The sequence below is a fragment of the Ranitomeya imitator genome, chromosome 5 (genome assembly GCF_032444005.1).
Source record: "Ranitomeya imitator isolate aRanImi1 chromosome 5, aRanImi1.pri, whole genome shotgun sequence".
NCBI lineage: Eukaryota > Metazoa > Chordata > Amphibia > Anura > Dendrobatidae > Ranitomeya > Ranitomeya imitator.
The window spans coordinates 586,548,263-586,571,079 of record NC_091286.1 but is presented as its reverse complement, the minus strand read 5'-3'; the positions used below and the strand labels follow the sequence as shown (position 1 = coordinate 586,571,079).

Below are 22,817 nucleotides of genomic sequence, written 5' to 3'. Positions count from 1 at the left end.
GATCTTCCAGAACACAAAGATTTCTTACATATTTTGAATTTTAAATGCTGTATGATACAAAATTAGGAGAAACTTAATAACATTTAGGAATTTTGCTTTGTGAATTTATTATCTTCAGTAATCTAATATTATACATGTCCATATACACTTCATACTAGTCTCAGTGGTTGGATGCTGAATATTTAGACCTTCACCCCATGGGCTAAATATTACAAAAAAATGAATATAGCCAAACTTTAATCAATTCTCCTCCAGATACTCCAAATAGCAAAGCATTTTTGCCCACAGAACTGGTGCCCCCTGGACTTCAGGGCCGGACTGGCCATCTGGCAATTCTGGCAAATGCTAGAAGGACCTGTCTGGTCATGGGCTGCCTTGTCTGCTACGTTGTTAACAGAATCAGTGTTCTCAAGGCACCCATACTGTTAAGAGTTGTGTCAGGACACAAAGTCACTGACTCCATCATCCAGTAGCCCACAGGTATCATTAGAAACATTGGTCTTTTAGTAAATCTTGCTTTCCTCCATCCAGGGTAATATATCCCATTAGGTGCTTGGGACGGGAACAGCATGGGCCTGTGTGATTTCAAATGCCAGGGCTGAATTTCAGCCCCAGTCCATACCTGCTGTGGACATCTTTATATCTTGCTCACAATCCATTTCTGTAAAGAAACAGTTGTATGTAGAACTCCTGAGTAGTGTTGAGCATTCCGATACCGCAAGTATCGGGTATCGGCCGATACTTGCGGTATCGGAATTCCGATACCGAGATCCGATACTTTTGTGGTATCGGGTATCGGTATCGGATACATAGAGATGTGTAAAATAAAGAATTAAAATAAAAAATATTGATATATTTACCTCTCCGGCGGCCCCTGGACTCAGCGCGGGTAACCGGCAGGCTTCGTTGTTCAAAATCAGCGCTTTTAGGACCTGAGAATCACGTCCCGGCTTCTGATTGGTCGCGGGCCGCCCATGTGACCGCCACGCGACCAATCACAAGCCGCGACGTCACCGCAAGCTATTAGCGCACTCATTTTTGAAAAATGAGCGCGTTAATGACTTTCAAAGACGTAGCGGCTTGTGATTGGTCGCGGCCACGCGACCAATCACAAGCCGCGACGTCACCACAAGCTATTAACGCGCTCATTTTTAAAAATGAGCGCGTTAATGGCTTTCAAAGACGTAGCGGCTTGTGATTGGTCGCGTGGCCGCGACCAATCACAAGCCGCGACGTCACCGCAAGCTATTAACGTGCTCATTTTTAAAAATGAGCGCGTTAATGGCTTTCAAAGACGTAGCGGCTTGTGATTGGTCGCGTGGCCGCGACCAATCACAAGCCGCGACGTCACCGCAAGCTATTAACGCGCTCATTTTTAAAAATGAGCGCGTTAATGACTTTCAAAGACGTAGCGGCTTGTGATTGGTCGCGGCCACGCGACCAATCACAAGCCGCGACGTCACCGCAAGCTATTAACGCGCTCATTTTTAAAAATGAGCGCGTTAATGGCTTTCAAAGACGTAGCGGCTTGTGATTGGTCGCGTGGCCGCGACCAATCACAAGCCGCGACGTCACCGCAAGCTATTAACGCGCTCATTTTTAAAAATGAGCGCGTTAATGACTTTCAAAGACGTAGCGGCTTGTGATTGGTCGCGGCCACGCGACCAATCACAAGCCGTGACGTCACCGCAAGCTATTAACGCGCTCATTTTTAAAAATGAGCGCGTTAATGGCTTTCAAAGACGTAGCGGCTTGTGATTGGTCGCGTGGCCGCGACCAATCACAAGCCGCGACGTCACCGCAAGCTATTAACGCGCTCATTTTTAAAAATGAGCGCGTTAATGGCTTTCAAAGACGTAGCGGCTTGTGATTGGTCGCGTGGCCGCGACCAATCACAAGCCGCGACGTCACCGCAAGCTATTAACGCGCTCATTTTTAAAAATGAGCGCGTTAATGGCTTTCAAAGACGTAGCGGCTTGTGATTGGTCGCGTGGCCGCGACCAATCACAAGCCGCGACGTCACCGCAAGCTATTAACGCGCTCATTTTTAAAAATGAGCGCGTTAATGGCTTTCAAAGACGTAGCGGCTTGTGATTGGTCGCGTGGCCGCGACCAATCACAAGCCGCGACGTCACCGCAAGCTATTAACGCGCTCATTTTTAAAAATGAGCGCGTTAATAGCTTGCGGTGACGTCGCGGCTTGTGATTGGTCGCGTGGCGGTCACATGGGCGGCCCGCGACCAATCAGAAGCCGGGACGTGATTCTCAGGTCCTAAAAGCGCTGATTTTGAACAAAGAAGCCTGCCGGTTACCCGCGCTGAGTTCAGGGGCCGCCGGAGAGGTAAACATATCAATATTTTTTATTTTAATTCTTTATTTTCCACATCCCTATGGATCCCAGGGCCTGAAGGAGAGTTTCCTCTCCTTCAGACCCTGGGAACCATGAGAATACCTTCCGATACTTGATGTCCCATTGACTTGTATTGGTATCGGATATCGGCGATATCCAATATTTTTCGGGTATCGGCCGATACTATCCGATACCGATGCTTTCAAGTATCGGACGGTATCGCTCAACACTACTCCTGAGAGATCGTCTACAAATAAAAACAGTAGAAAATCTAGGCTTTCCATTGAAGAGAAAAATAAGTAAGGGTGTTTACACATTGAATTCAGGCACCATTCATTAGACCTGTCAGGGCTTACATCCAAGCTGCGCAAATCGGGATTCGGGCCTATGAGGAGGCGGCGCCGTAGACTATAATGGTGTCGGCAGAGCGAACGTGTGCTATGTCATTCATTATTTTCGTGTGTGTACTCCTACTGGAGACAGACACCCAGACGCAATCTACTACATCTGAGTGTCCGCCTCCAATAGGCGTAACATGCCCGAAAATGATGCACGACAAAACACATGTTCTCTGTCGGCACCATTATAGTCTATGGGCCTGTCGGTGTCTATGCCGAGTCCCATTTTGAGGGTGGTTCAGACGTAAGCCTCGACGGGACCAACGAACGGGTGTGAAATTATCCAAAGTCAATGTTCACACAAACGCAAAATGCTTGCGATTGAAAACCACAGTGGCTCAGGCTTTTTGAACTATTTGATGTACAGTGTCATGTTTAGGCACCCTGGTCAGAGTTACTGTTATTGTGAACAGTTAAGCAAGATGAAGAGGAAATTATCTCTGAAAGGACTAAAGTTAAAGATGAGACATACTTGTATATATTTTTGCCTAAAATACAAAGGAAATATTTTGTCATTTTTTTATATTTTTAAAATTACAAAAAGGAAAATGGTCCGATGCAAAACATTGGTCTCCCTTGGGGATTTGTGTGCTCAGATAACTTTAACCATGGTTTCAGACCTTGATTAGCCTTTTAGGGTTATGGCTTGTTCACTATCAGCGTTAGGAAAGGCCAGGTGATGCAAATTTCCCAGCTTTGCAACACCCTGGCTCCTCTAACCTTGTGCCAAAAAATCAGCAGCCATGGGTTCTTCTAAGCAGCTGCCTAGCACTCTGAAAATGAAAATGGTGGAGGCCCACAAAGCAGGAGAAGACTATAAGAAGATAGAAAAGTGTTTTAAAGTTGCCCTTTCCTCAGTTCCAAATGTAATTAAGAAATGACAGTTAACAGGAACAGTGGAGGCCAAGATAAGGTCTGGAAGACCAAGCAAAATTTCAGTGATAGCTACTTGCAAAAGAGGGTGCTACTAGTTACTAACCATGCACGGAGTCCAAACTTTTGTATCTGATCATTCTCCTTTTTGTGTCACAGTAACAATAATTTTGACCATGGGTGCCCAAACTTTTACATGCCACTGTATGATAACTTGATTATGCAGGGAAGCAACTGTTCACCCACAAAACTTTGCTGCCCATTTTAACAACAGTGCAGTTGGTGGGTGAAAAAATGGTTTCCCTTCAAAATTAAGGTCTAAGAGGTAACGTTTCTCCTTGAGGAGAGTTACTTACCGTTGCTGGCAAGCCCACGTAGGAGGCTTATTTGTTCATCTGGGAAATTTAATATTCAAATTGCCTCTTTAAAGACGAAGGGAAGTAGAACTCTATAGCACCACCTGCTGGAAGGAGCAATCCTACAAGTCACTATAGAGTTCTAGTCCTCTTCCTCTCTGAAGAGGCAATTTGCATATTAAATTTCCCAGACAATGAGACAATGTCTCCTTACATTGTCATGCCAGGGCCAATATGTCACTCTCCACAAGGAGAAATGTTACCCCTTAGACCTCAGTCCAGAGCCTCTCATATAGCCAAATAAGAGCTCATACTTTGCACTGACAAGGGGCAATACCCCTAAGCACTGTGGCTGCAAATTGAGATTCTGATTTGGCTTTCATCCTAAGTCATATGGCAAGGCTTGTTAAAGGGTCGATAGTGACTTGTAAGATTGGTGATAACAACAGGTAGTGCTATAGAGTTCTCATCCTCTCCAAAGAGGCAATTTGCACCTTCAAAATTAAGCAATTCTTGAACTAGGAGTTTTTTGGCTATGATGAGCATGTCTGCCACATGTGAAGTTAGGGTGGAAATGTAATTAATTAAAAAAACCAAAGCCTTGATTCATTAAGACTGGTGTTTTGTTATTGAGGGGCATGCAGGAATAAAATGCAGGAAAAATTTATTAAGAGTTGCACTTCACTTATAATGCGCTGAATTCATTAACAGTTGTGTACACCTCTTTTGATTTTTCAGGCAGGTGTTAGCACCCCCTGTCTCACCCTGCCCCAAATCTTAGTTACTTACCAGTAACAGGATTTTACAGAGCCCATGACAGTACCAACTGAGAGAGGGTATCCGTCCATCAAGGACAGGAAACCTACTGAATAAAAAGGCAGTAACCTCTCCTCCTCATCAGTTGGGTTTCAGAGCATGATAGGACCTTGACAGTTATTAACACAACCATCACCAATCAACTGACTCTGTGAGCTGATGTTAGGACCACTAATATTACTATCTTTAGGGTGAGTATCTTGACTGGTACCTCATCTAAGAGCTCAAAGGGAGATATTGTTAATGCTTCCATGACCAGGTTTAGATGCCAAGGAGGCATTTTCAGTCTCAATTTATCACATGCTTTAATAAACCTAATTATCCAGCTATCTGCTGCTAGGTTATAATTATAAAGGGCCCCTAGAGCAGATACTTGCACCTTAAGGTTGCTAGTGGACAGGCCTATCTCCTTACCCTTTTAAAGAAACTCTAATATGGCCTTTATCGGAACTTTTCCATCAAAGGATTGTCCTGAACTAGACAAGAATTTTGCCCATGTACTAACATATGTTCTAGTTGTTATTGGCTTCCTGCTCTGCAGCAGGGTAGTGACTAAGGCTGAGAAGCCCTTTTGGATTAATAGTGACCTCTAAAACTCCAGTTCGTTAAATGCAGGCCTGCCCTGTGAGGATGACAAATTGGGCCCTGCCTGAGAAGATCCAGGATATCTGGGAGAATCTAAGGATCCAACAAGGACATCATCCTCATCCACGAGTACATGGCCTCTTGGGCCAAAATGGAGCAATTAGGATGACGTCTGCTATTTCTTCCTGAATCTTCCTTACTACTGCCAGAATCAACATTAACGGGGGAAGGCATAGACTAGATTGAAGTCCCAGGGATTGTGTAGTGCATCCACTGCATATGGTCTTTCTCTCGGATTTAGATAGCCCAAGTTTTTTGTTTTTTTGTTTCGCCTATTTGCGAACAGGTCTATTTCTGGCTGCCCCCATCGTTCCACAATTTGTTGGAATATTACTGGATTCAGCTCCCATTCCCCCTGTTTTAATGTATTTCTTTTTTTGATTTAAATAGATTTTTATTAACAATATAAAGAAGAACGTCAGAATGCCATTTACATTGCAATATATCACATACACATTTTCTTATTTAATAAACCCCAACATTACCCCAACTACCCCCCTCCCCCTAAGACAGCTCAATCCCAATCTTCACCCCACTGAGGCCTTCTCTGCCTCGTGCAATTTATCCTTATCCAGGTCTTAAGGAACTCGACGTCTATACTCCTCAATCCAATTCAAGCCAAGGAGACCACATCTTATTAAACATTTCTATTTTCCCCCTTTTTTTGTACACCCCCTTTTCCAATTTTAGACCATGTTGAACATATTGGAGAAATTCCCTTCTCGCAGGTGGTTCCGCATTTATCCAATTTCGTGCTATTACTTTCCTGGCCATGTATAGTAGCCTAGCGATTGCAATCTTCCAAGTATTGTCAACTCCAATTTCTTCCACATATCCCAGCACGCATACTATCGGGTCTCTAAGAACTCTACACTTATACGCTACTTCAACCTGGCTCAAAACCACCACCCAAAAAGCAGCCAGCCTAGGACACGTCCACATCATGTGATATATTCCTGCATTCTCACTCGCACACCTCGGGCACTCAGAATTGGCACGCAATTCCGCTTTGTATAGCACTTCCGGAGATTTATATACTCTATGCAGAATATATAGCTGCGAGAGTCTATATGGTTCACTCAAGGATAGTCGCGGAACCCACTCCATCACCAATTCCCAGGTTTCATTCTCCATCGACCCCACGTCCCTCTCCCACTTAGCTCTCGCCTTTATAGGGAAATCTAGCAAAAACGTGTGCATAAGGTCCTTATACAGAGTGGAAATAACTCCCCTTGTAGTCCCGTCACCACACACATACTCCAACACTATATCATCTTGAACACTGATATCAACCTTTTTATTCTGAGCTCTAAAGGCATGTCTCATCTGCGCATACTGATATTCCCCTGTGGATCGCAGACCAAATTCTACCTGCAATTGGGAAAAGGACTTCAATGCCTGCTGCTGGATTATCTGGTGAACAAAGCAAATTCCCTTATTCTGCCATTCCATCAGTCCCCCCAAGGCCTCAAATTCCTTTAAATTGTTGTTAGACCATATCGGTGTGAATCTAGTCAACCCTGTAACCCCGCGAATCTGCCTTAGTCTATTCCATAATTTGCGAATCAGGAACAGGGTTGGGTATACTCTCCCCAAAGCGCCCAAGGAGCCATCCTCCAAACACCTGACCACCGGTCGTCGGTCCGTCACCTCTTCCATTAGATGTTGTACTGCACTGGATGACGCCCCTCGCGCCCAGCCCTTCAAATGCTGGCTCTGGGCCGCAAGGAAGTATATTTCCGGGTTGGGCAAAGCCAATCCACCATCTTCCTTGGGTCGCTGAAGCGTCTCCAGGCTAATACGTGGATATTGTCTTCCCCATATCAAACTTCTAAAGAGGGCATTAATCTGCCTGAACTTCCCCCGAGGGATCCAAATTGGTGCGTTACGTAGAACATATAGAATTTTTGGCATCAGGACCATTTTAATAAGGTTTACCCTACCGACGACCGATAGATGTAGTTTATTCCAGGCATCTACCTTCGCCTTGAGTACCCCCATAACAGGAGTCAAATTCCTTTGCAGGAACTCCTCAATTGGCACCGAAATCCATATTCCAAGGTATTTAAATTGGGAAACCACCTTTAGCCTCTCATCCCCAACATCCTCACTCACATTCTCTCCAACGTCATCCACCCTAAAAAGAACCGACTTATCCCAATTAATTGTTAGTCCCGACACAGTACCAAATCTCTCAACAATTTCAATGGCCCCTCTTAGTGAATCGTCTGGATCCGCCAGGAACAGCAAAACATCATCCGCGTATAACGCTATTTTTTCCTCTACTTTCCCATACCTAAACCCAGGGACCCTATCAGACTGCCGAATCTTAGCAGCAAGAGGTTCTACAGCCAACGCGAACAGGAGGGGTGAGAGCGGGCATCCCTGCCTAGTGCCCCTAGCCAGCTCTATAGGTCGAGACAGCTCCCCGTTTACTCTAATTCTAGCCGACGGTAATGAATACAACAGCTGTATCCAGGCCACAAACTGCGGACCAAACCCCATACGTTCCAGCACCTGCCAGAGGTATCCCCATTCAACACTGTCAAACGCCTTATGCGCATCTAGCGATGCAATCACTCTTCGACCACAGTTATCAGACTCTACCTGCAAATTTACATATAATCTCCGCAAATTGATCGCCGTTGATCTATCAGGCATAAAGCCAGATTGGTCCGAGTGCACCAGACTCGCAATAACACTAGAGAGGCGGAGAGCCAACACTTTGGCCAGATGCTTGACATCAATAATTAGTAAAGAAATTGGGCAGTAAGACTCCGGTTTCCCCAAGTCCTTATCCTCCTTTGGAATAACCACTATTATGGCCTCTCTCATAGAGGCTGGCAAGCACCCACAGGACCTAGCTTCCTCCAGTACCATTTTTAATCTAGGAATCAACACTTCTGCCAAACCTTTATAGATCTCAGCTGGTAGCCCATCAATCCCAGGCGCCTTCCCATTAGTCATAGACATCAATGCCCGACTCAATTCCTCCTCAGTGATAGGGGCCTCAAGGCTCTCCCTATCTGCCTCATTCAGTCTCGGCAGATCCAGACCCTCCAAGAAAGTCAATGTGTCCTCGACCAATTCACCAACCCGAGAGGAATACAAATCTGCATAGAAGTCCGCGAAGGCCCTCAAGATTTCAGGCGTTTCCTTCATTCTACCTCCACTTGCAGATTCCAAAGAGTGTATATATGAAGACCCTCTCTGAGCAGCAGCCACTACCGACAGCATATGTCCCACTGTTTCTCCCTCCTGATAAAACAATACCCTTTGGAAATCCCGTTTCCTCTCAGCTTTGCCTAACAGAATTTTTTCCAAATGATTTTGTGCATTTTTCATCCTTCTCTCTGCCTCAGGAGTTCCCAGTGTGGCCATCCCGTCTTCTGCTTCCTTCAACTCCTCAATTGCCGCTTTTTCTGCCTCCCTCGTCCTCCGCTTACACCTACTAATGTCCCTAAACAGTAGTCCCCTCAGATACGCCTTCATTGCATCCCAGATTGTAAGAGCATCAGTGCTTCCATCATTTAAGAGAGAGAATTCCGCCACCTCCCGTCCTATACTTTCCAACTCAATACTCTGTAACCAATTGGGATGAATCTTCCATTCTCTCCCACTTGTCGAACGTGCCCCCTCCAATCTAACCTCTACTTCAATTGGACTATGGTCTGACAGGGCCCTTGGCAGATATCTCACCGCCCCAACCAACGTGTCCAAAATCCTGTTACCCAGAGCCATATCAATCCTAGAGAGCGTGGCATGCGCTGGTGAATAACATGAGTACCCTCTCTCTCCAATATGTCTGACCCTCCAAAGATCAATCATACCTATCTCCTGTATATAGGTGCCAAATGTTGTTATGTGTCCCTCCGACCTATTCTGAGTATTTTTATTTTTGTCCCAATATTCATCACAGATGTTGTTTAGATCCCCGATAATTATTAACGGTGTCGGTCCCCATCTTTCCACTCGCTCCATTACTTCTCTAATTTTCCTGCTAGAGTAGGGGGGCGGAATATACATCGCGGCAACACACAACATCACTCCATACAATATACACTGTATTAGTACGTACTGCCCATCCACATCCACATATACCTTCACCTCCTCATACTGAACTCCCGCTGGAACCAAGATTGAGACTCCTCTTGCATACGTGGAGAAGGTAGAATGATATCCCTTCTGGATCCACCGTCTATTCAGAACATCCACCTTTTCCCTTACCAAATGCGTCTCCAGCAAGCAAATCATTGAGGCCCGTTGGTCTCTTACATGTTGCAAACACGCGGCACGTCTGGATTTCTTCCCTAGGCCTCTCACATTCCAGCACAAAATCTTAAAACGGGTCCCCATCACTTGGCTCATCTTCACTCAAAGTATCATCTTTTTTGAGCACGAGCTGTCTAACTTCCCACTAATCAGACTCTTCCCACAGTTTCAGTCTCCTTTTCCTTTAAGCTTTTTAGCATTGATATCGATCCACTGGGTAGCTTCCTCCGGCTTCTGAAAAAAGTGAATTTTATCAAACGCCACCACCCTCAGTCTTGCTGGAAACATCATAGAGTATTGCACTCCCAGCTCCCTCAGCCGTCTCTTTATACCCGTGAACATCATCCGTTGTCTCTGCACCAAAGTAGAATAGTCTGGGTAGATAGCAATCTTTTGGCCTTCAACTGTCAGATCCGTCATGTCTCTGGCCTTCCTCAGGATAATGTCTCTGTCTCTATAATTTAGAATTTTGGCGAGCATGGTACGGGGATTCGCTCCAGGGACAGGTGGTTTCGGTGGGACCCTATGCGCTCTCTCTACCGCGAACACTTTTGTTAGCGCCATATCTCCAAAAGTCTCTAACAGCCAGTTTTCAATATATTCCGTTGGATTCCTCCCTTCAGCTTTTTCAGGGATGCCCACTATGCGAATATTGTTTCTTCTGGACCTGTTCTCAAGGTCCTCATTTTTCGCCGCCAATTCAGCTATTGCTTGAGTGAACTTTTTCTCTGCTTTTTGCAGCTGCACTATATGGTCTTCTGCAGTGCTCACTCTCTCCTCTACCTCCCCCACACGTTTGTCAATCTTCTGCATGGCTGCGTTTATCTGGGCTGTGTCTCCCTTAACCTCCTGTATCTGTAAGGTCAGAGACTGTTTACATGAAGAAACCAGCGCAAAAACGTCTCTTAAGGTAGGCTCAGCTTCTGGCGCCATTTCCTCGGGTCCCCCTTCTGCTACCGCCATTTTACTCTCCTTTCTCCCCTTTTGTACCTCATGTTCTCCTGCTGGGCTCTCCTCCTCCTCCTCTTCGGTATCAGCTCCGGCTCCCTCCTCTGCGGCCTCCGCTCTCGCAAACTGCTGGAGCTTTGCCGCCACCTCCATACGCTTTCTGCATGCGGCGTTCTCCTTTTCTCCCTTGTGTCGGCGCCATCTTGGATTGCGCCTGCATCCCCGGCTCCTGCGTCCTTCTGCCGTCTCCTTGTCATGTTCGCCGGTTTCAGCGCTACCGCTCAGCGCCACCAGGCTCCACAAGTCTCCCCGCAGCCGGTAAGCCCCCTCAGGGAACAAACAGCAGCGGCTCTGCAGGATTTTAAGATATACAGCGGCGGGAGCTCACAGCCGCACGTCCGCTCACATGGACTCTCAGGCCACGCCCTTTTATGTATTTCTACCGAAGAAGTCTGCTTTCTTGTTTTCCTTCACTCTTATGTGTAGCGCGGTCAGTACTAATTGATGCTGTTCCGCAAACCGAAGGATTTTCTCTGTCACCAACATCAGAGGGCGAGATCTTGCACCTCCCTGATGGGTGTGGTAAGCAACCGTCATCTGAGTGTCTGACATAACTCACTACTGCATTCTTTACTGCCAGTAGCGCTTTCATGTTTGATGAATAGTCTTACTCCTTTTCCGACCAGACTCCCTAGACTACATAATCTCTGAGATGTACTCCCCATCCTTCCACACTTGCAGCTGGCACAATCACAACCCTGATCTGATATTACCATGGTATTCCCTGTGACAGATTCTTCGACTCCAGCGACCAAGCCACGGAATCGATAGATACCCAGGAAAGTGTAATCTTCCCTTCTAAATAGCTGTTGAGTGACTGAATGACTGAATTCTTAGGGTTTCTAGTTTTGATTTCTCAGATTTAATATCCATCCTGGCTGGGTCATGGGAGCTCTGACTTGCATCAGTTATTGATTGCAGTCTTCTATTGATTGGCCGATTACCAACAAATCATCCAGATACGGGACTATCAAAACATTTAGTGCTCGGAGATGTTCTGTTACTTCTAGAATAATCTTCTCAATTATCTTTGGAGCCATGGATAGACAACTGAAGGGTAGGGCACTGTACTGAAAGTACCTAACTTGCTTGTTTGCATACAAGGCTACTCTCAGGTACTGCTGGTCTCTCACATGGATTGGGATGTGGTAGAAAGCATCCTTTAAGTCCAGGACACTCTTATAACAGCCCAGGAATTGTATTTTTATGGTCGATCTTATGGACTCCATCTTAAAGGGCCTATAGCCCAGAAACTTGTTTAGTCCCTTCAAGCTGACTATAATGATGAAAGTACAGTTGGGTTTTCTTATCAGGAATAGGGAAGAATGGAATCCATTCTCCTGCTGCTGAAACGGCACCTCCACCAGAACCTGTTTCTGTAGTAAGCTTAGTACTTCCACCTCCAGGGCTAATTGTTCCCCAGGAGTTCTGGGAGATGATGTCCTGAAGATGTGCCCAGGAGTAGACCTGAATTCTAGTCCCAGCCCTGACTGTATTATTCTCAGAATCCAGGTGTTGGATATTTTCTCCAAGGAAGGCCGGAAGTGGGACAGCCTTCCTCCTACTTAGGGAAGCCCGTCATTTAGAGGGCTTTCTTGCCTCAGAGAAAGGGCCCCGAACATGAAGCCTCCGCTTCTTGACTTCCTATCCTTCCACTTTCCCTGTTCTCTGAGGGGCTTGTTTCCGTTATATCTCCTCTTGTGAAAGGAATTTTTATACTGTGGAATGAACACACTGGCAAATCCCTTCCCCCTGTCTGCCACCTTGTCTAAAATATCATCAAGTGCTTGACCAAAGAGATATTTTCCTTCGCATGGGACTGAGCATAATTTGGCCTTAGATTGGGTATTCCCTGATCAGCTCTTGAGCCACAATGTTCTATGGGCAGCGTTTGATAAATTTACTGACATGGATGCCAAGCTAACTCAACCTGCCGAAGCGTCAGCGAGAAAGGCAGCAGCTCCTGCATTAGTGCAAAAATTGCCACGATCTTATCTCTAGGGGTGTTGTTACTGATTTGATCCTCAAGTTGTTGTAAACAAACTATCATAGATTTGGCCATGCAGGTTGCTGCTATTACTGGCTTTAATACCACTGCCAATGATTCCCATGCTTCTTTTAAATAAATCTCCGCTTTTTTATCCAGGGGGTCCCTAAAAGTGCCAAGATCAACAAAAGGCAATGTAGACTTTTTAGGGGAATTTTCCACTGTTACATCAATTTTAGAGGTCTTCTCCCATATGCCTGCTTCCTCCTAGTCAAATGGATACCTTATCTTTGAAGATGGTAGCAGACCCTTTTTCTCAGGTATTTTCCATTCTTTGTCAATGGGCATTTTAATCTCCTCATTGACTGAGAATGAACGCCTTTTCTTCTGCTTTAAACCCCCGTAAATGATGTCCTGGGCTGTTCTAGGGGTTTTAGAATCTGCAATTCTCATAGTTGTCCTGATTGCTTTCACTAACTTCCACTAGAAAACATGGCCTACCACCTGTTTCAATAATAGAGGATGAGGAGCCAGAAGACAAGTCTGAATCATCCCTATACTCCAATACTACTAAACCATCCAAATCAGATGACTGCTGTTTTGGCCTCTTTTTCCCCATTTCCTGCTTCATTAGTTGTTTTAGTGAGTCTTTAATTTCTGATTTAATTATGGACTTTAGGTCCATAGCAAAACTGAGGGTCTGGTCAGAGATGGTGTTTTGAATGCAATCGGGACATGGTCTCTTTGTATATGTACTGGGTAAACCTTCGCTGCACAGAGCACATTCCTTATTATTTTGCTCGGTGCTACATTTTATGGGCCTTTCCTAGTAAAAAATACATAGAGAAAAGGGACCTATTTAACATGGTGAACTTTCACGTAGATCACTCACCATTCTGTCATTCAATCTATGGTACTGGAGATGAAGGTTGGATCAGTTCACAGGAAAGTTCTCTCCTGGAGGTGGTGGACTCATGACCGGCTTTCCTCCTCTGGCCGGTCTTGCTGCTGCTTGTCCGAGTGCCACTGCTGCACCCCTGTTGATGACGCTTTTGGCATTGTTGCTGCTGTGGTGTCTACTTTTGCATATCCATCCTGAAGACTGCTCCAAATGCCGCCATTATCCTGCAACCATCCCCATATATACTGGGGTACACCTCCGTCCAGGGCCCCCACCCCTCGGATTCCAGGCCAATGAAGTAATTTGAATCTGGCATGCCCTTCGCATGCACAGACCTGGATGGCCGCATCTGGTTTCCAGCAAACTTTGTCATTGGGACACACCAGACAGCTCTAAAAAACTATAGGGAGAAAAATACTTTATCTAAAAAACTAATTAAAGCTGCCAAAAAGGAAACAGAGAAGCACATTGCTAAGGAGAGTAAAACTAATCCCAAACTGTTCTTCAACTATATCAATAGTAAAAGAATAAAAACTGAAAATGTAGGCCCCTTAAAAAATAGTGAGGAAAGAATGGTTGTAGATGACGAGGAAAAAGCTAACATATTAAACACCTTCTTCTCCACGGTATTCACGATGGAAAATGAAATGCTAGGTGAAATCCCAAGAAACAATGAAAACCCTATATTAAGGGTCACCAATCTAACCCAAGAAGAGGTGCGAAACCGGCTAAATAAGATTAAAATAGATAAATCTCCGGGTCCGGATGGCATACACCCACGAGTACTAAGAGAACTAAGTAATGTAATAGATAAACCATTATTTCTTATTTTTAGGGACTCTATAGCGACAGGGTCTGTTCCGCAGGACTGGCGCATAGCCAATGTGGGTAAATCTGACAGGGAGAAGGACTTGGAGATCCTAGTTAATGATAAACTTACCTGGAGCAGCCAGTGCCAGGCAGCAGCTGCCAAGGCAAACAGGATCATAGGGTGCATTAAAAGAGGTCTGGATACACATGATGAGAGCATTATACTGCCTCTGTACAAATCCCTAGTTAGACCGCACATGGAGTACTGTGTCCAGTTTTGGGCACCGGTGCTCAGGAAGGATATAATGGAACTAGAGAGAGTACAAAGGAGGGCAACAAAATTAATAAAGGGGATGGGAAAACTACAATACCCAGATAGATTTTGCGAAATTAGGATTATTTAGTCTAGAAAAAAGACGACTGAGGGGCGATCTAATAACCATGTATAAGTATATAAGGGGACAATACAAATATCTCGCTGAGGACCTGTTTATACCAAGGAAGGTGACGGGCACAAGGGGGCATTCTTTGCGTCTGGAGGAGAGAAGGTTTTTCCACCAACATAGAAGAGGATTCTCTACTGTTAGGGCAGTGAGAATCTGGAATTGCTTGCCTGAGGAGGTGGTGATGGCGAACTCAGTCGAGGGGTTCAAGAGAGGCCTGGATGTCTTCCTGGAGCAGAACAATATTGTATCATACAATTATTAGGTTCTGTAGAAGGACGTAGATCTGGGGATTTATTATGATGGAATATAGGCTGAACTGGATGGACAAATGTCTTTTTTCGGCCTTACTATGTTACTATGTTACATACATTCTGCGTCTCGCTCGGGCGCAAATCTGGGTGATCATGCTTCAAAGTCTTCGCACGCGAGGGGTACACTGTTGAAAGGTCGGGCGCACCCCAGTGACAAGTGCGCTGGATCTTTCACCAGTGTACCCCTCGCATGCGCAGACCTAAAAGCATGCCCCAGCACACTCAGCATGGGGTGCTCCTGCAGTCCTGGTGTGCACCTGCAGTCCTGGGACGTCGTGTCCGCAAGACTTTTACCAAGAGGTCTATACCTGCACAGCACTGCACCGACCTCTTGTCTAGTGGTACCTCACCCCTCCAAAAGACATCCAGTCCTGGACAGCCTCCAGACCTTGGTAAGTCCAACATACCGCTCTTCTTAGGTTCCCTTAAGGACAGAAAACCAAACTGATGGGGAGGAGAGGTACCTCCCTTTTATTCCTTAGGTTTCCTGTCCTTGATGGGCGAATATCCTCTCTCAGGTGGTTCTGTCATGGGAGAATGGGAAAAGTCACAATTTCTTTCTTGTGTATCAATTCACATTGTGCAAACATTTTGCAGTTTTTTTTTAATTTTTTCACATTCTGGTATAAGCACTTTGATAAATCAGGGTCACCACCTTTCAGGGCTGCTATATATAGCATTCTATACTGCTGTATATAAGCCCCAACCCGACCTGTAAGAGAAGAAAAATAACTTTTATTATACTCACCTGCGGGGCTTTCTGGTCCAAGGGGTGTCGCTGTTTTTGGTACAGCGCCCCCCATCTCCTTGCGATGCCGTCCTCCTTCTTGATTCTTGTGAAGGACGGCATCACAAGCAGTTAGCAGGTGCCGAAACAAGAAGAGTGACACCCCTCGGACCAAACCGCACTGCAAGTGAGTAGAATAAGTCATTTTTCTTCTCTTACAGGTCAGCTTGGGGGCTTATATACAGCATTATAGAATGCAATATATCGGCCCCGAAAGGTGGTGGCTGTAACTGATAACTGCAAAATCTGGTGACAGGTTCCATTTAACCATTAACACCACCTGTCATTCGGTTTACTTGGCTGCAGCAATGACATGCTGTCTACACACACATTCTCCAGTGAATCACTGGTCTTGTGCCATATACTCAGGGCCGTATTTAGAGTTTATGCTGCCCTAGGCACTTTTAGTGCTGCCTCCCCCATTGGCGAATATGAATAAGGCTGGAGTTACACTAGTGAGGAATACAGACAAGTGCTATGTGAGAAAAAAAAAAAGGAACCTTGCTCAGGCGCCACCCCCCCATGAATCCTCCCGCCCTAGGCACGTGCCCTCAAGTGCCTAGTGGCAAATACGACCCTGCATATACTGCTGCAGCCAGATGCTGAATGTAGCGGTCTTCTGTAGATAGGTACACAGAAAATGGCAGCTAGCATGCGAGCAACAGCGCCAAAACTGCAAGTTCTATAACAGGCATGTAATGCATTTTTTATTGTTCTATCACCTTTCCAAATGGCCATCTAAAAGCTGGAATGTGCATTAGTGAGCTATAATCTACAAAAACAGGGAACCTTTAGATCTATAGAAACATAGACCCCGATTTATTTTTCTACGCCAGTCTTGATTAGATTTGGCACATCCTTTAACTGCCATCCGCCACTCCAAGGCTTGACCAATGTACATTTCTGTTGTGATTTATGCCACTCCTGTGGGGCAAATTCTAACAAATTACAAACCGAACTCAATCTATGGTATTTTAAAAAGAGGAGGAACTGGTAGGGACAGATGTAAACATGCTTACAGTTACAAACTTTTTGCGTAACTGTGACGTGTGCAAAACATTTGCGATGCTTCAAGCAGTTTTTGTGCCAAATAACTACCTGATGCATTGGCCTGTTCTCTATTTTCATTTTAGGTGTCGTTTGCAAGTTCAGAAATATCTTATCAGGTGGTAACCAGTTGATTTTCAAATTGTTTTTACTAGTCATTTGACTGCTTAAGGGGATTTGGAAATATACCCTAGCTCTATGTGGTGTTGACCAGATACTCAAATTCCCTTCCCAATTTGGTATCTGAACAATTCAAATTTTATACTACGTGACAAAAGATGAAATGTTGGCAATGTAGGTCATGAAATGTAATTTTTGTGCAGGTACAATGAATTTTATTTCCTGACGCATCCAGCCTTATTCATAGAAGAACATTTCCCTGATAACCAGAACTGGCAACTATTACAAGTTCCGCTTTCACTCAAACAGTTTGAAGGGAACTTATGTCACAAGAGCAGCTTCTACAATGCCGGGCTGATAGCATCCTATCCAGAGACTCTCCAGGTAGAAACAGGTATAGCAAGCCATATAAACACCTTGATGGGGATATTCTTCTGGCCTTTTTCATATTTGGGTGGCTTGGTTGAAAATGTTATATTTAGACACAACATTGATTAAACATGGTGCTTCTTTTGAATTATTGTTAACCAAAACTGCTACGAATGGTAAAATATGGTAGCTAGAACATAAACGTGGTTGTTGACGACTTTTCCAATCTCTTGCAGTTAACGGAAAAGCCACATTTTCCATCGAAGGACATTTACCTGCTCTTTTTTCCTTTACTTTAAATAAAACGGAGAAGCCTGGTCTTCTGATCCTAACAAAACATGGAATGCAGCTGGAGGTGTATCCACAAGCCACAGGCAGACATCGACTGGAACTTTATACCAAACCTTATGACAGCACAAAAGAAACATATGAAACCGTTGTAGAATATATAATCAGTTGCGGCTCTGTAGATCCTGTATTAAGGATCCCTAGAGAATTAGATGTTGTGGTTGGCCCAAGTTGGCTGACAGACAAGAAGGGGTTTCTTCAGCTTACTTCCCGTGACCCAGTGATTAACACTCCGGATGGCCGCTGTACTATCGGCTTCACACTAGCCAAAAGAAATGTTGTAATAGCAACTTTGCATAGTGAACTTATCAAACCTGGAGATGAAAGGAAACATGTCCTGCAAACTCTCCGAGGCAACAGAGTAGAGTTTAAGGTCCATCTTCCTCAACCAGGGCACTATGCCTTAAAAATGCACAGTTCCAGCGGCCAAGGAAAGTTTGAATGCTTTTGTAATTACCTTATCATATGTACAAATCCAGACGTGTCATGGCCACCCTTTCCCAAGAAGCTGCAAAACCCTGTTGGGCCAACTGCCCTAATGGAGAAGAAAGGCCTTCTGCAACCATCGTGTCGGGATCCAATTATTTACTCTTCAAACGGACAGTTAAGTATATCATTTACATTGAAAGATAATCTCAAAATTCTGACAGCTCTTCTGAACGATGATCCATCTCTAAGTGACTGTGGAGGGAAGCGCTACATTATGCAAACACAAAGAGGACAGCACTTGGAACTACAAGTCCGCCTACCTCAATCAGGATCTTATGTTCTTCAGATATTTGCTGACAGTAAATCCTCACCTATCAACTTTGAATATATTGGTAATTACTTGATTTGTTGTTCCAGTATCGAAACATCCAGCAATGAGGCACCTGTTGTACTGCACATACCCGTAGGTTCTAACAATACAACAGACAAGAAAAGTTTCATCCAGCCATCACAGTTGGGGCAAGTAATTAATAGCCCAGATGGACGTTGCTCCTTAAATTTTTCTCTCGACAAAGATATGAGCTGTTTAGCTACTTTACACTCAGATGATAACAAGTGGAATAGCCAAATGGAAAGAAGATACATTCTCCAAACTCATAAACAGCGGCAGGTTGAGTTCCACATCCAGCTTCCTAAAAGTGGTTCATATGAGTTAAGAGTGTATGCAGATAACAAATTTCAGCCAGGAAACTATGAGCTTGTATGTAGTTATCTTATATCATGTTCAAACCCAAAGGTAGCATGGCCGCCATTCCCTTACATACTCCAAAACCCTGGTGGGCCTACACCATTATCTGAGAAAAAAGGTCTTTTCCAACCTTCCCAAACAGAACCAATCATGCACACTAGTGATGGACGGTGCTCTCTAGCTTTCACCCTTAAGAAAGAGATGGCTATATTTGCCAGACTGCAATCTGAAGATGTGCTTTTGACAGAAGAGGGTGAAAGGAGACATATCCTACAAGTCCAGAGACAGAACAGAGTGGAGTTCCACGTACAGCTGCCACAAGCTGGGATGTATGTTCTGAAGATTTACACCGAGTCTGAGCAGGGAAGTTTTAAGTTTGCTTGTAATTATATAATTTCTTGCATTAACGCTCAAGTAAAATGGCCCCTGCTACCACTTGAGTTATGCAACCCTGTTGGGCCTAGTTATCTCTCTGATAAGAAAGGACTTCTTCGTCCATCCCACCTGGACCCAACAATTCAAACAGACGACGGTCGTTCCTGCATCAGTTTTGCTTTGGATGAAAAGATTGACGTTATGGCGACCCTCCACTCTGACGACATCACATCAGAGGAAGCAAGAAGAAGGTACATTTTCCAAGCAGAGAAGGAGGGCAGAGTTGAATTTGAAATCCAGCTGCCCAAAGCTGGCAACTATGTGCTGAAGATTTGCACTAAGAAGACGACAGACCCAAGCAATGTTTATGACTATGCTTGCAATTATCTCTTATGTTGCTCCAATACAAAAGTACGGTGGCCATTCTTTCCGATAAGATATAGTGCTTGGAATATGAATTATGAACTGCTGGAGCCAAGGACTGAGATCCTGCCAGCAAACAGTGAGGTACAGTTCAGAATTAAGGCCAAAGGATTGGCAGCAGTGGCCATCAAAAGCAAGAACTTTTGGCCTCTGACATTAAGTCGAGATGGATTTTGGGAAGGGGTCTGTAGCACAGCTGGAAGCAAGGACATTCAAGTGCTAGTGACAAATAATCTGAACAAGAATTATGCTCTAGTGCTCAGCTATCAGGTGAAGGGTGCAGTTCATCAGCGTTTAATAGAAAGCTCATATTCCTCTTAGCTTTGCAAATCGGAATCTCCTTTCCAATGCACCAGCTCCCTTACAATATGAATCATCTTAATGAGAACACTTGTCAGAGGTGCTAAAACTAGATATGGATGATCAACTACATTGAAAGCTTTTTAGTGTGTCATATTAATGCACTTTATCAGGATTTCAGCTAACGGTTAAAACTGTTATAGTGTATTTACCGGGGTTATCTGACAACTTTTTTTCTTTTTTTTTTTTAATAGCCACATTTTCCGAGTGCTTTCGACATGGACATTTAATAAGCAGACGTTTATTCTTACTGATGAGACTGTATATATTATCATTTTCCTGCCATTAGTGCTTTATTTGTGAGTGATTGAGCAATAGTCCTGCAGAATGAATGGCTGCATTGTACCGCTGTGAACGGCAACGTACATTCAACGCAATGCATCTTATTACACTGTAAGGACAGAAAGCAAGTATTGTAACATACAACATACACTTATGATATGGACAGTTTTAAATAAAGGTGTAATTATTTTCGACCTTAGGATCAATGTAGAGAAGTCTTCTTTATCACCGGCTGCCTCCTGCGCTCTCTACATTTCGCCTGTCTTCCATCTCTGAACTTCTGCTTCCTAACACTTAAAGTCAATGTATCATCATAACAAAATGATCCATTGCTTAAAAAAGTTTTTTGTGTTAAGGGAACCAGTCACATCCTCAAACACTGTTAATCTGCAGGTTTATAGCGTAACAATGCTGACCGGACGCTTTACTGAAAGCATGGGTAGCGGAAGAAAGTTCAGTTTATTTCTTGGGGGATCCGCTGGCTTTAAGTCATCGAGGCGTGTACGGAGCACCTAGAGTCGCCAAAATCTCTTGTTACATTATGGCTCAACTATTTTGTTAAAACAATATTAAGTCAGTTCTTACAACTGGTTAATGGAAGCATGAAAGTGGATATGACATCAGAGTTCCCAATACAAACTAGCTCTATTAGTCTTGAAGAGGCTGTAGACTTGCTTTGAAAAGCCACGTACGTAAAACGCTATTCTTCTTTTTGAATGTTTCACTGCCTAAAGTACTTATTTTAGTACTAGATGGTGGCTCGATTCTAACGCATCGGGTATTCTAGAATATGCATGTCCACGTAGTATATTTCACAGTCCACATAGTATATTGCCCAGCGACGTAGTATATTGCCCAGCCACGTAGTATATTGCCCAGTCACGTAGTATATTGCCCAGCCACGTAGTATATTGCCCAGCCACGTAGTATACAGCACAGAGCCACGTAGTATACAGCACAGACACGTAGTATATTGCCCAGTCACGTAGTATATTGCCCAGTGACGTAGTATACAGCACAGACACGTAGTATATTGCCCAGTCACGTAGTATATTGCCCAGCCACGTAGTATAATGCCCAGCCACGTAGTATATTGCCCAGTCACGTAGTATATTGCCCAGTCACGTAGTATATTGCCCAGTGACGTAGTATACAGCACAGACACGTAGTATATTGCCCAGTGATGTAATATATTGCCCAGTCACAAAGTATATTGCCCAGCGACGTAATATACAGCACAGAGCCACGAAGTATATTGCCCAGCCACGTAGTATATTGCCCAGTCACGTAGTATATTGCCCAGTCACGTAGTATATTGCCCAGCTACATAGCATACAGCACAGAGCCACGTAGTATACAGCACAGAGCCACGTAGTATACAGCACAGAGCCACGTAGTATACAGCACAGAGCCACGTAGTATATTGCCCAGTCACGTAGTATATAGCACAGCCCACACAGTATATAACAGTGGCAACGTAATATATAGCACAGCCCACGGAGTATATCACACAGCCCACATAGTATATAATACTCCCTATGCAGTATACAGCACAGAGCCACGCGGTATCTAACACAGCCCACGTAGTATACAGCAGTGTGGGCACCCTATCCCTGTTAAAAAAAATAACTAAAATAAAAAATAGTTATATACTCACCTCCTGGGATCCAGCGGAGCTCCGGCGATAGGCGCTCGGCTGCCGCCATCTTCCGTTCCCAGGATGCATTGCGAAATTACCCAGATGACTTAGTGGTCTCACGAGACCGCTAAGTCTTCTGGGTAATTTTGCAATGCATCGCTGGGAGCGGAAGATGGTGGCAGGCGCGAGCGGCTCAGCAGACAACGGAGGGTGAGTATAGCAGGTTTTTTGTTTTTTAATTATTTTTAACATTACATTTTTTTAATATTGATGCCACATAGGCAGCATCAATAGTAAAAGGTTGGGGACACACAGGGTTAATAGCGGCGGTAAAGGAGTGTGGTACCCGCGGCATAATGCGGTCCATTACCGCCGGCATTAACCCTGTGTGAGCGGTGAGTGGAGGGGAGTATGCGGGCGCCGGCCACTGACTGCGGGTAGTAAGGAACGGCCATTTTCTTCCGGACTGTGCCCGTCGCTGATTGGTCGTGGCTGTTTTGCCGCGACCAATCAGTGACTTGGATTTCCAGGACAGACAGAGGCCGCGACCAATGAATATCCGTGACAGACAGACGAAAGTGACCCTTAGACAATTATATAGTAGATTAGCAGTATACCGCACCATTATATCATGGATTTTTTAAAGAATATTTACTAGCCTCATTAGTTCTATGAGATCTATATATTAGTCTATCTAGTTTTTAATTGTGAAACCTG

The 22,817-nt window shown here is 44.5% G+C and overlaps 1 protein-coding gene across 1 annotated transcript in view; it reads left to right on the top strand.

Annotated features, from left to right (window-relative positions):
- KY (kyphoscoliosis peptidase) overlaps positions 1-20,657 on the top strand; it is a 43,970-nt gene extending 23,313 nt beyond the window's left edge. The window contains exons 7-8 of the mRNA XM_069727933.1: positions 17,331-17,521; positions 17,733-20,657. Coding sequence (XP_069584034.1) covers positions 17,331-17,521; positions 17,733-20,140 — 2,599 coding nt within the window. The 3' untranslated portion in view covers positions 20,141-20,657. The remainder of the gene's footprint in view (positions 1-17,330; positions 17,522-17,732) is intronic.
- The last annotated feature ends 2,160 nt before the right edge of the window (positions 20,658-22,817 follow it).